At 51.6% G+C, this 13,264-nt stretch overlaps 1 protein-coding gene across 6 annotated transcripts in view; it reads left to right on the top strand.

The window, feature by feature from the left end:
* The window catches only part of EFR3B (EFR3 homolog B), an 86,675-nt gene that overhangs the window by 55,776 nt on the left and 17,635 nt on the right, over positions 1-13,264 (top strand). For 3 of the 6 annotated variants that reach the window (XM_044772065.2, XM_070512496.1, XM_044772063.2), the window contains exons 5-12: positions 2,900-3,021; positions 7,203-7,352; positions 8,589-8,723; positions 9,214-9,292; positions 10,050-10,185; positions 10,446-10,607; positions 11,421-11,532; positions 11,928-11,979. In XM_044772065.2, coding sequence (XP_044628000.1) covers positions 2,900-3,021; positions 7,203-7,352; positions 8,589-8,723; positions 9,214-9,292; positions 10,050-10,185; positions 10,446-10,607; positions 11,421-11,532; positions 11,928-11,979 — 948 coding nt within the window. The remainder of the gene's footprint in view (positions 1-2,899; positions 3,022-7,202; positions 7,353-8,588; positions 8,724-9,213; positions 9,293-10,049; positions 10,186-10,445; positions 10,608-11,420; positions 11,533-11,927; positions 11,980-13,264) is intronic. The other 3 variants (XM_070512497.1, XM_070512494.1, XM_070512495.1) reach the window with 2 other exon arrangements.

The following is a 13,264-nucleotide window of genomic DNA, read 5'->3' as shown; positions in this document are numbered from 1 at the left end:
TGTCCAAATTGAAATTTGGACAAAATTGAAATTGAAACTAAGTTCCCAGAGAAGAAAAGTACAGAAGAGCAAAAGTCCAGGGAGGCAGAGAATCACAGAAGAGAAGAATGAGGGAGTTTTCCGGTGAGGTTAGCAGCTGTGGCTGTCCCAGCTGGGAGAGATTCAGGAGAAACTGCTGGCCCAGCCTAGAAAAAGGCCACCACGGTTTTAGAAAGGGAACCCCATGTGTGTTCTGTACGTTACCTGCATTACCTCAGTGGCTGTCACGGAATTTTCAGTTTTTAAAAATTGATTGTAATGTTAATTCTAACCTTACAGCCAGGGGGGTCATAATCGAAATATTTAGCAGCCTGAACAGCATGGGCAACGGCCAGTCAGAAGGGACACTGGGCGTGACGGAGCATGCAGGTCCTGCTGGTGGCTCCATGACACTATGAGGAAGAGGAAAGTCAAAGTCGAAAGTGAAGGGGAACTCGACGTCAGGTTTCCCAGAGATCAGGAATCGGTTCAGAGAAGCATCAGTGTTGGGAGAGGGGTTGGAGGGGAAGAGACGAGGCCAGGTTGGCTGTCATAGGTCCTGCCGTGTTTCTCAAGCGTGGGCCTCAGACCATCCCATGAGTTTCCTGGGACCTTGTTAAAAGGGAAATTCTGGGCCTCCTCCAAGCCTGACTCCGCATGTCCGCATGTCCGGGGCTGGTGGCAGAAATCTGCGAGGTTACCAAGCCCCCTTGACTCTGCTGTAGTGTAGTGTTTGGAAACCAGCACCCTTAATAAGCCCAAACTAAGGCGACCCCCACCCACCACCCCACTTCCTCATCCTCTGCTTGTTCCTTGACAATACTGTGCCCCCCCCCCCATCCCCAAAGCAGCTCTCCTGGGTTGTTTGGCCTGAGGCGCTGGAGGAAGCAGGGAGCAGGGATAAAGCAGGATAAAGTAACATTTGTGGGTCTCCGTGTCTTTCTCTGTACAATGAGAATAACAATCTCTGTCTAATTTAGAGTCATCTTAAGACATAAAAGAGATGATGTATGTAAAATGCTTAGAATAGTACCTGACATATGTAAGTTTCTAAACATCCGCTGCTATTAGCGTGTAAACTCCAGAGCCAGCGAGCATGAAGTGTGGGCATCATTCTCCCGGCATACACAGGAGTCTGCCCAGTCGCTAAATGCTAGGGGCAAAGTCTTTGTTTGACTGTTTCTCCCTCTTGATTACTGGCCTCTTTTTTTTCAGTCTTATTTTAATTATTCTAAAATATGTGCACTCTTGCATGCACACAGGTGGTCTTCATCATATTTGAAGTAGACACAATGTAAATTAAAAAATTAAGAACCTTAGTGAATGAAGACTGGGCTGCTTATTTTACGCGTGGGAAAACCAAACATAAGAGAAGTTAAATGTCCCCCTCAAAGGTCACACCGCCAGTTATAGATAGATCTGCAGTTAGAACCCCTATCGCTGTGTGTCCCCTTCTAGCAGACAGACACCCTGACCACGCCTGGCTTTGCCGTGGGGACTGCAGCCTGGGGACATCCTGTCGGTGGTCAAGAGCAGCAGTGCATCCAAATTTAGCATCAGCCAAACTTCGCTTCTGCCTAAGTCTGTGTTCTAGCCTTTGGGGGCCTAGGAAGGTCATGTAGCCAAAGGCCGACTTTATCGTTGTTTCTGGAACTCCTGAATCTGGGTCTAATCGATGATCTTGTGATCACGTGGATTACCACTATGCCTCTTCTGCACAACCACATCAACAATGCAAGCAACGCTGTTTGAATTTATTGCCACTAACAGAATATCCGCTTCCAAGTATACGTACGCATGTCAGACGTAACTTGGAAGGAAAGATCTCTTTATCTGCTTTGCGTGTTGAGATCCTATCAGTGAGCAGAAAATAAATGTATATTTATTATTGCAAGAACAAAACACTATAATAATTAATGATGTTTGTGGAAGTTGCTAATTTTCATTCAGAAAAAGTTATTAACAATTTTTAATTAAATAGGGAAACAGATTGACAATTGATACTGAATATTATGAGTGTGCACTAACTAGATAATTTTAGGAATAACAGTCTATCCTTTTTGAGCCAACCAACGTTTATAAAAATTAAATAATAATACAAGGAGAATAGTGGAGAATAGATTTTATATTAAGTCTAATCTTTTTAGAGCTGTTTGTGGTACTAAATTTATAACATTAAACAAAATAACCTATAAGAATTATATTTCTCTTTTAGTAATTTAACTCCACTTAGTCTGTGATTCTTGCTTCTCTGTGGGACTTAGTTGAAATTAAGTCCTAATTAGAATTGCAAATATGCGGAATGGTGATGGCAGAAGGAATCCAGCAGCTGAGAATGCTGAGTAAGACTTCCTGAACTGAAATGGCGAACTTTAAAAATTTACTCAAATTTTTAACAATAAAATGGGCTTACATTTTTAATCAAATTTCAGATTTGTTCTGGTTCCCCAGAAGGCATTCTAGGGTGGTGCTCTATGCGCTGACGTTGGCTTTCGCTCAGTTTCACTGTTCTCCTAACAGCCTGTCAGCCTGTGTGTGTTTGGTGCAGCCCTGGACGTAAAAGGGAGCAGCAGCTTCAATGAATCCCCTTCATTTTCTCGTCCCTTCCGTCCTCTGCTCACCCAGCAGGGAGGGGCTGAGAAGGGCCATGGGGTCCGGTCTTGTGTGGATGGGAAAGGTGAGCAGGATTGGAAATCACATCTCCCGAGTGTGCTCTGGGAGGCAAACCAGAGCCGGGCCCTGGGAGGCGTGGTTCCCAGGACGTGTCTGTCCCAGGGCTTTGCTAGAGCAGGGGATCTGGGGACACCAAGTCCCAGCGCCCAAAGGTGAGGAGCACAGCGAGTCACCTCTCAGGTGCATTTCTCTCTCTCCTTCCGGATAGTTTGTGAAGTTTGCCAACATCGAGGAGGACACCCCTTCCTACCATCGCAGCTATGACTTCTTTGTGTCCCGCTTCAGTGAAATGTGCCACTGCAGCCATGATGACTTGGAAATCAAGACGAAGTGAGTACAGGGGAAGCTGAGGGGTGCACAGCAAATGACAGAGGCGTTGGTGGGTCTTAGGGAGCTCCCGGCCTGGGCTGCATGTCTGAGTCCATTGGCGTTTACCTCTGTTTGATGATGCTGGGAGGAAAGAGCACCTGGTGGGACTTAGGAGGGCAAGCAGGCAGAGCTGGGCTCCCCACACGTGCTTTCTAAAGGAACAGCCTCTGAGGGCAGAAAACAGGGCAAGATGTAAGGGAATGGTCCTGTGAGCCCAATTTGAAAGCCACACACGCACACACCCATGCTGTCTTTTGTTCAGAAGTGCGTGCATTTATACGCCCCCAAAACACACCTACTCACTGTTATCCATCAAAATATATACCCAATAAAAAGCCAAAGGCTTCACATTATAGGCTGATCCCTGCTGCCCTCCTGACTTCATCTCCTCCACTTTTCCCTCACTCAGTCCCCTCCAGCCACGCAGGCCTCCTTGCTGCCCCACAAACACACCAAGGTCATTCCTGCCACAGGGCTTTTGCACAGTCTGTTCCTGTGCCTGGAATGCTTCCTCCATGGATCTGCATAGCTCACTCCTTCACCTCCTCTAAGCCTTTGCTCAAATGGCCCCTTGACAGCAATTCCTTCCCCGAACGTCCCTCTTCCCTCTCCATGCTCTGTTGTTTTTTCCCCATAACACACATCCCCTTCAAACACGTTCATAATTTACCTACTATGTTTCTATACCTTGTCGTCTCTCCCCACTAGAATGTAAGCTCTGTGAGAGCAGCAATCATCGTCTTGTCCACTGATGCTAAATGGAGCTAAAACAGTGCCTGGAGAGAGGAGGCACTCAATAAATATTTGTTGAGTGAATGAATGAACACTTTCAGATAAACATCTTGAATTACAGAATACACTTCTACCCACATACTCAAACTTATAAAAATACTTAGCTCACAGAAATACACTCATCGATATAGAAATAAAACTCCTCAAATAAAATCACAAAGAAATGTACAGAAACCTGTGCAGATAAAGCCCAACACACAGCGCCAGCCTGACGAAGCAGTAGGTGGTGAGGAGGCATAAGCAGGTGTTTGTGCCCAGCATTGTCCTTGGAACAATAAGGTGCAAAAGGATGAGAAGTCGGTCCCTGCCTGCAGAGTGTGTTCTCAGCATGGGGAAGCCATATGAAACCAGGGACTGTGTTCAAAGGGAAAAGAAGGATGGAGGGAGACAGGAGGAGGGCTAGGCTGTCCATACCAACCAAAGCTGCGGGAGGAGTCGGGGAAGGAAGCGGCTGGGGGCCCACCGTTGACCAGTTCTCCATCGGTTTGTTCCGGAACTCAGCTGATAGCTCCCTCGTTCATCACATCGGCACCTCAGAGGGGCCTGAAGTGCCATGTTTGTGCAACAGCAGAGTCAAAGACGGCTGTGTGCCCCCAGCAGCTTGCTCACCAGAGCTGATGGTCTGGGTTAGATGAACAGAAAGTGATCCCTCCATCCCCCAGGTTGCCGGTTCCCAAAGCTCCCCAGCCTGTGGAATGACTCCGGGCAGGTCCTTGAGTGACTGGTTGAGAGCGTCTCAGCCTCCCCAGTCACCCATCCCCTGAACCAGTCATGGGCTCCCTGGGGCTGTGTTGCCCCAGCGCCTCTGATGAGGGCAGTGGGGGCCACAGGAGGCAGGAGCCCCTTGTCCTCTCTCAGCACTGGCTGCCACAGGAGCCACCTCACTCCAAAATGGCTGAGAGACAAGGGGCTGGAGCAGTTGGGGCCCATCCACAAGCAGGCATTGGGGGGGGTGGCAGGTCTGTAACCAGGTGTGGCTGTACCAGGAGCTGACCACTCAGGCAGTGCCAAGCCTTCAGGAGGGGGAACGGAGGGGACACTCCTCGTGCCACTACACACACACTCACACACACACCAAATCACACATGCACAGTGACACACAACCACACACACACACACAATCCACAGTGGGAGGCGGAGCAGGCGCAGAAGCAACACGGTCAGGACTGCCTTCTGATGGCGCTGGGCATGCACTGAACACCTGGAGGAGGGTTGCTGAGGTTGCTCAACGGGGCAGTGCCATCAGCACCCACAGACGGGCACCTGCATCCATGACTGGAGGGCCTGCCGGGGTGAGAGGAGTGTGCCTCAGTCAGCCTTCCTCTTGTCGTCTCTCTCTTCCAGAACCTCCCTGCACCCCTTTGCCCTGAGGTCTCCCCATTGTTTATTCGCAGTCTTTGCAGAGCCCAGAGCTGCTTTCCAAGAACTACCCTTGGGTCTTATAAATAGGGGTGCGTGTGTGTTTGTGTGCAAGTGCACGTAGTCCCTTGGGGTTCAGAGAATTCCCAGGTTGCTTGCACGTGGGTGGGCCTCCCCTGAGCCCATTAGAAGGAGCAGTTAGAGGAGCAGGCCTCTCCCCAGGTCTGATCTTTCAGAATTTACTCTGAAAGCGTCAGTCAGCCTGGAATGACGTGTGTACGTATGTGGAAGGTAGTCTGGGGAGATGGAAGGAATGAAGAACACAATTCACAGTCATGCATGAGGATGCCCTGGGTAGAAAATTTCCCATCCCCGGGCCTGGTTTCTTGCCAGCCAGACTCCCTTGGGTGGGACACACGAGTCCAGCATGTTTGGGATATATTTCTGTTGTGCATTAGGGAGGGCCTTTCAACCCAGAGCCAAGAATAGTGACTGGAACAGTATTCCAGTTACTTCGTGCTCAAGTCTGGACAGCCTCTGGCTCAGGGTCTTGACTACGGGTCAAGATCAAAGCAGCTGAGTGTCTCCCCAGGGGAATCCTTGCCCATGGTCCTGGCCCGGATGGGTCGTGAGCCAGCATATCCTGGTGCTATTAGGCATCTCCTGCCTCCCAGTTACCGTCACCAGGTAAGGCCCAGGGTTACCCTGGTAACTGCACTTCAAACTGAAGCTGAAAATACAAATGGCAACTAAATATTTAGAAAGACTGCTCAACTCCAACAGTCATCAAAAGGACATGAACTGAAATAGCTAGAAGATGTGAGGATCCTTCTGAGCTAAGAAATTAGAGCAGATGTTTAAAATGAGGTCCCCAGTGCTGAGGAGGAACGCTGAGAATGGCATTCTCCGGCAGCCTGCGCTTTGGGGGCGGGGAGAGTAATTTGGCGATATTGGGAGCCTTTCATTTCTTACCTCCTGATTCAGTAATTCCACTCATGGAATGACTTGAAATATAGTAAAATATTTTATACAGTGATGTCCATCGTAGCATTATTATAGTAGCAAAAAATTTAGAAACAACTTAAATGACCAATAGGGGACTAGTTTAGAAAGTTCTCATGACAGTACCTCAGACGTGTTTATGAAGAGTTAATGATATAGGAAAATGCTCATGATAGGATGTTATGGGGGAAAAAAAAATAAATTATATATGCAATACGTTCTTAATTCTGTTACCTATTATGCACAGAAGAAAAGAAAGACACCAAAATGCCAGTAACAGTTATCTTTGATGATGGTAGGGCTAAATCTTCTTCATACTTTTCTGTAATTAGCATGTATTACTTTATAACCAGAAAAAAAGTTTGATTAAAAACAGAAAAAACGACATTCAGGTTGAAATAGACGTCCGGTAAAGAGGCCCCCTCCCGCAGGGACCCTGGGTCAGTGCAGTAGGGACTCACGAGGTGTGAAAGGATGCCCTCTGCGCTGTCACTCAATTCCCCCTCTGGTTTCTCAGCCAGCTTAGCTGCAGCCGAAACCCCTTTGTGCCCGGAGAGCCTGGCCGCTCTGTGCCTCTCCTTCCAGATCCCCTCTTTCTGTAAATTGCTCATAGCCCTGGATTCTGCCTCATCAGTTCTTGGCAGCGTTTTGAGCTTTTATATCTTGGGCTCAAGCTGGAACAAACCCAGCTGGGCACTAAAGAGGAGAAGCCTGGAGCAACTGGCACGCTAAGGATGAAGCCCAGGTGGTAGCGGGGCAAGGGCCATCTGGGGCCAGAAGACACAGCTTCCTGTGCTCACATCCACCCGCACACGAAGCCAGCCAGCCTGGAGGCCAGATCACAAGAAGAGCAGACGGTGGACTCCATTCTGCCTTTTGATAGACAGACGCATCCCTAACCCCCACACTGTGCTCCTCTCCTTGCCACAGAAGCTGGACTTCTCAGGCCCTGAGGATGTCATGGCCCCGTTTCAACCTTTTCCTTACAGAATCCGAATGTCGGGCATCAAAGGTCTGCAAGGGGTGGTGAGGAAGACAGTGAATGACGAATTGCAGGCCAATATCTGGGACCCACAACACATGGACAAGATCGTGCCATCGCTGCTTTTCAATCTGCAGCACGTGGAGGAGGCGGAGAGGTAAGCAGGCGAGGGTGGGTGCTTGGACAGCAGACATGGGCAGCCCTCCCAGGCTGCCTTCCCCCGCTGCTTGGGAATCACATGGCTTGGGCTGCTTGGTAAAACCCAGCTACAAGGCCAGAGATCTTGGCTTTTGTGGCCTGTTCTGCAGTGAGTCCAAGGCTGGCTCCCTAGGAGCCTTGGGTCTGGACTTCTGCCAGCCCGCTGTGTCCCTGAAGGTCTGCATTCTTGAAGGAAGGGCAGTAACCATGCTGGGCTCCCTGGGGGTAGGTGTGCGTGCTGGTAAGAACACAGAGAACCAAGGGTCGGGTTACCTCTGTCTCTTTGGAAACAGCAGGCCAAGGCGGTTTTAAAATGCCTTTCATGGCTCCAATTACTGAGGTCTTTTCCCTCCTCGACCTTGCTTCCTCCCTCACTTCCTAATGGTATTTCAGGCCCTTAAAACATGCCTGCTGGACCAGCAGTCACTTGACACAAGTTGCAGATATTGGGTTTTAATCTGGGAGCCCCCAGATGTGGGATGCTGCCCCTCGCTCTCCTCCTCTGTGAAATGGACTGGAGGGAATGTTGCTGCCCACCTCGGGTGGGCACCACACTGCTTGAACATACTGGCTTCCCCACTTTCTGTCAGTGGAACCTGTGCTGCTGGAGATGGGGGGGTAAGTGTGCCCTCTGGTGGCCAATCCTGGAATAGCACCTCCCTGACTAGCTCAGGCAGTGGTCTATGGTGGTTTCAGGGCTGGGAGTCCTGGGCTCCTTCTGCTGTCCAGATCTGGGCCCACTCCCTTGACTCAGGTACCACTGAGTCACACCTGAGCCAACCACCGTGCCTCTCCTTTCTCTCTATTTTTCCTCTCTCTCCTTCTTTCTCTCACTTTCGTTTGCTTTCTCCTACTCTGTCTGCCTCCCTCTCTTCATATCCAAAGACTTGGGGGCACGGAGACACTCATGGTCTGTCCGTCACCAGGCCCAAGGGTATCTGCCCCTCCCACAGAGGCACATCAGGCCTATCCTTAAGGATTTCCAGACAAAGAACTTTATCCCTTCTCCCAGTCTTCCTCCACTCTGGGCTTCTTCACAGGGATGTCTCCCCTGTGACCCAGGCAGCCTCTCTCAAATTCCTGCTTGTCCTACTCTCACCGTTTGCATGATGAAGCGCAGAAACCCAGGCGTTCACAAAGCCTGCCTCCCAGCTTTGCATTCTGTCCTTCACCATGTGGCTGTGTGTTTCCACAGCCGCTCTCCCTCGCCCCTCCAAGCACCAGAGAAGGAAAAGGAGAACCCGGCAGAGCTGGCCGAGAGATGCCTTCGGGAACTACTGGGCCGGGCTGCCTTTGGCAACATCAAAAACGCCATCAAGCCTGTTCTCATGTGAGTACTCTCCCCCACCCCCACACCCCCCAGCCTTCAGCTTTGAAGTGTTTCAAATTCCGGCATCTCCTTGCTGGCTTGGGAGAAGGGAAGGAGGTGTTACGGTTGTGGGGCTGTGGCCAAGTCAGTCCCTTCTCTGTGCCTGTGTTCCCTGAATTGTGACAGCAAAAGCTGCCACACACGGCCAAGTGCAGTTTTCAGGAGAGCAGTTGGTAGGAGGGCCCCCGAAGCTGATGGAAGGTGCCCGATGCATTTCTGAGTCCACACTACAGAGCCCTGTTCCTTGACCTCCCTCCAACTCAGGGGCTGGGACTGCCCTGGAGTCCCTGGTGCCTCTCTTCTCTCAGCTGCACCTGTAAGCCCTGCCTGCCTTGCCTGGGAGCCATGCGAGGGGCTGAGTCTCTCGGGAGGTGTCACTCTGCCACCAAGCCCTCCTCCCTAACGCCACTTTGCATTTCACAGCCATTCCCCCATACTCTCTCCCTCGCAGCCATCTGGATAACCATTCTCTCTGGGAGCCCAAGGTGTTCGCCATCCGCTGCTTTAAGATCATCATGTACTCCATTCAGGTACAGTGGCTGCCCTGCTCCACCTGTCCCCTGGCCAAGGGCACTTCTGAGAGCAGGCCAGGGCACTTACGGAGAAAGCCAGCTGTCTTCTGTGACTTCTCCGAAGCCCCTAGTTATCTAAACCAGTGCTGCTTAACCCGGCTGTGGAGAAGGACCAGTTTAGTTTTATTTCTAATACGTCACACACCAATACTTTATAAAACACAATTAAAAAGAACCCCTAGATAAAGCAAATGAAAAATCCATGCAAAATACAAGCCACAGACCACGCTTGGCTGCCACGGCATTGTCAAATTGCTTACTTAAACCTTTACTCTCAATTTCTGTACTTACCTCAATGTAAACGGCATCAGACAGATCTTAAACTGGTCCTATACACCTGGGTCACACTTTGAACAGCACTTGCCTCAGCCATGTGGCTTCTCCTGGCCCTTACTGTAAGACCTGGAACCTGGGAAAAAATGAAAAGGAAGACAATACTTTAAAATTGACTTTTGACCAATTTGAAGTGAAAGGGCCCGGGAAAAGGTGGAAATCAAGGTCTCCATTGGGATTTGGTTCTACTCCTTGTTGGACCAAGGTTGGGGGTGGGGCTTAGGAAAAGGAACCAGGGTATCTGGGCCCCACCTCCAGTGCGCACTGACCTTGGACCTCACTTTTGTCCCCACCGGCCTTGGGGTCCCAGTCGAGGGCTGCCCTAGCTCCGAGGCCATGTGGGGGTTGCTGTTTGGGGACCAGCACCTCTTCCTCCCCCCAGCCGCAGCACTCCCACCTGGTTATCCAGCAGCTCCTGAGCCACCTGGATGCCAACAGCCGCAGCGCAGCCACGGTGCGGGCAGGCATCGTGGAGGTCCTGTCGGAAGCTGCAGTCATCGCTGCCACTGGCTCCGTCGGTGAGTGGGAGCTGGGAACCCCACCAAGGACAAAGAACTGCCCTTAGCGGGAGGCTGCCTGCCCTTCCAGAAAAGGACAAGGCACTGTAGGGAGGTCTCAGACCCTGTTTTCCTCGGGAGGAGACATCAGTGGGGGAAGGTGGGGGCAGAGGAAGCCTCAGGCTGGCAGTGGGCCCGGGCTTGCGCGGTGAGGCAGGGCAGGGGGGAAGGAGCGAGGGGGCCAGCCCTGGATTTCGGGTCTCCCTCCTTGCTGCGCTCAGGGCCCACGGTACTGGAGATGTTCAACACTCTGCTGAGGCAGCTGCGGCTCAGCATCGACTACGCGCTGACCGGGAGCTACGACGGAGCCATCAGCCTGGGCACCAAGATCATCAAAGAGCACGAAGAGCGCATGTTCCAGGAGGCAGTCATCAAGACCATAGGTGGGCCCGGGGAGGGGCGGGGCCCGGGGAGGGGCGAGGCCCACGAGGACGTCAGTCCAGGGCATTGTAGGATTGTCGTTCACTCCTATCATGTTATTCACTGACGTTGGGGAAAATGGAGTCAGTCCACGGTGCGCGCCGCTCACAGACTGGCCTGGGTCGGGCCTGGGTGAGAGCCCAGAACAATCTACGTGGGTTCCTCAGCCTGAGACTTCAGATCAAAGGCTAAGAGAGGCAAACTGTTCCTGCACCCCAGTGATGCTTCAACGTTTGAGCGGCTGGAGGAGAGGTGGGGAGTGAGGAAGAGAAAAGGAAGGAGAAAGGGAGACAGCTGTGGAGAAAATGTATATGCACACGGACGTGGAGGAGAACTAAGAGCCATCTCATAAGCATGTTGGGGCTCATCACCTTCAGAGCCTTCCTGCCCTAACCGTTGGAACTTCCCCTCAGCTCCGAGAAGGAGGCAGGGCAGGAACCAGCCCCAGTTCATAGATGAAACCACGGAGGTTCACGGAAGTGGCTCACACGAGCAGAGCAGCCCGTCAAAGAGCCTAGATGGGCACGGGGCCGCTGCCCTCATCCCAGGGCCCAGAGTTCTCCATCCGGAGACCTAACCACAGCCTCTAGAGTGGCAAGTGAGGGAACTGGAGCCTGGAGCGCCCCCTGGTTTCCTCCCTCCGCGTCTTGTCTCCCTAGGGAAGCAGCCTGCACTCTCCGCTGTAGTTTGCTCAGCTGAAGGGCTGAGCTGGGAGAGCCCCGCAGCCCTTGGCCTCACCTGAGCCCTCCCTCTCCGCTGTCTTTCCCCCGCCGCAGGCTCGTTTGCCAGCACGTTGCCCACTTATCAGCGCTCTGAGGTGATCCTCTTCATCATGAGCAAGGTCCCACTGCCTTCCCTGCATCACCCCATGGAGACGGGGAGGACCGGGTGAGTGCACCATGCCCTCCGCCCCTCTTCTCTCCCAGTGTAGATTCCACCCCGGCTTCCCTTCCCCATGTTTTTCGGCTCTCCCCTTTCTCCTCATTAACTGTCCTGGTTCTGCCCTCACTTCTTGTTTTCTAGTCTCAAATCCCTCAGCAGCCTTCAGTGGGGCCCTTGGATCCCACAGCAGTTCCTCTGGCTGTCCCACCAATAACTCCCTCCCGCTGTGGGGGAGCCATTAATTCCCTGCTCTGCTTCCGGGCTTTGGAAGTCTCTGTCCTGGGTACCCCAGTAAGATGAGCCTGGTGGAGAATCTAACCACGAGGGAGAACTGGGCAGGCAAGTGCAGCATCTCCACCCCTATCACCACCCTGGTGAGTGTTTGTGTCTCTGGTCTACAGGGAGAATAGGAACCGGCTGACCCAGATTATGCTGCTGAAATCGCTCCTTCAGGTGAGCCTCTCCTGTCCCCATTCCTGCTCTGCCTCTGCAAGAGGCAGCTCCTTCCAAGGCACCAAGAGAAGACTGCCACATACAGTCACGCAGGTTGCACACTGCACAACTATGCCCAGCCAAAGGGGTGAGGAGGGGCCTGAAAGCCAGCCTGTGTTCCACTCACGAGTCAGGCCGGGCACCTGCAGAGTGGGGTCATCCAGAGCAGGCAGGGCACCTGTTTCTAATTTCCACACAGGTTTCTTATCAGCTACTGATAGCCTTGTCACTCAAGCATCAGCTCTGTATTGAGATGGAGTCTATTGGTTCCTGCCCTTTCCCCTCCAAGGGTCTCCCCAGGTCCTTCCCCTGCTGTTTCCACCTTGGCACTTGTGCCCACCTCAGTCCCCCAGCCACCACCTTTCCCTTCATCAGTGTTTTACATTCCTCTTCTTTACATCTTCTCAGCCATCCCTGGAGCCTAGATTCATTGTTCTCAAACGCCATTCCCATGACCAACTGTTAAAATACCTGGATTCCCTAGAGACTTTGAGCTGTCAGTCTGAGCGGGGTCCTGGAACTGTATTTGTAACAAGCTCCCCAGGTATTCTTATGCCTAAACGCTGGACATCTCACAACTGAATTATTCTCATAGTCGCTCTTGTCTCCATCTCTCCTCACCTCTCATAAATACAACCCCAGGAAGAATTTTCTAGAAATGCTGTTCCCCACATGTTGCTCCTCATTAAAGAGTAGGTCTTAGTTTCCAATTTACATCCATCCAGATTTCAAAGTTCTCAGAATGAAGTTGAAAAGTCCCCAATCCCCTTGCCCTCCCTAGACCCCCCACCTCAGCCCTCAGCCCCTGTCTCTGTTCTAGCCATGCCAGTCTGCACAGGCCCCTACTCCCACTCATGCCTTCCTTTCCCTCTGCCCAGCCCAAGCCTTTCATGTCTCTATTTTTATAAAGACTTTTGGTGATGACACTGCCCCCTTCCGGTTACCTCCTTGGTCTATGGGCTCCTGCCATTTCTTCGCTGAGTTTATCCTCATTAATTTGTATGCAGCCTCTTATCAAGGTGACAGTTTGGAACACCCTCAGATACATCCCCCTTTAGTGAACACTGATATTTACTATTGATGCCACCAGGCTTTGCTGGATCCTCAAGGGCCTGCTGAATCATCAAAGGCATTGTTTTGCAATGTGGACTCAATAGTAAATATGTTTTGCTGCTTTTGACTGCTTTGCCCACATCACGTGTGATGTGTCTATTTATGACTACTTTAATCAGAAGTCCCCCATTGT

Source organism: Equus asinus, chromosome 6, assembly GCF_041296235.1.
Source record: "Equus asinus isolate D_3611 breed Donkey chromosome 6, EquAss-T2T_v2, whole genome shotgun sequence".
In the NCBI taxonomy this organism is placed as follows: Eukaryota; Metazoa; Chordata; class Mammalia; order Perissodactyla; family Equidae; genus Equus; species Equus asinus.
The sequence above is the reverse complement of the archived record's forward strand: the minus strand, read 5'-3'. Positions and strand labels throughout refer to the sequence as shown.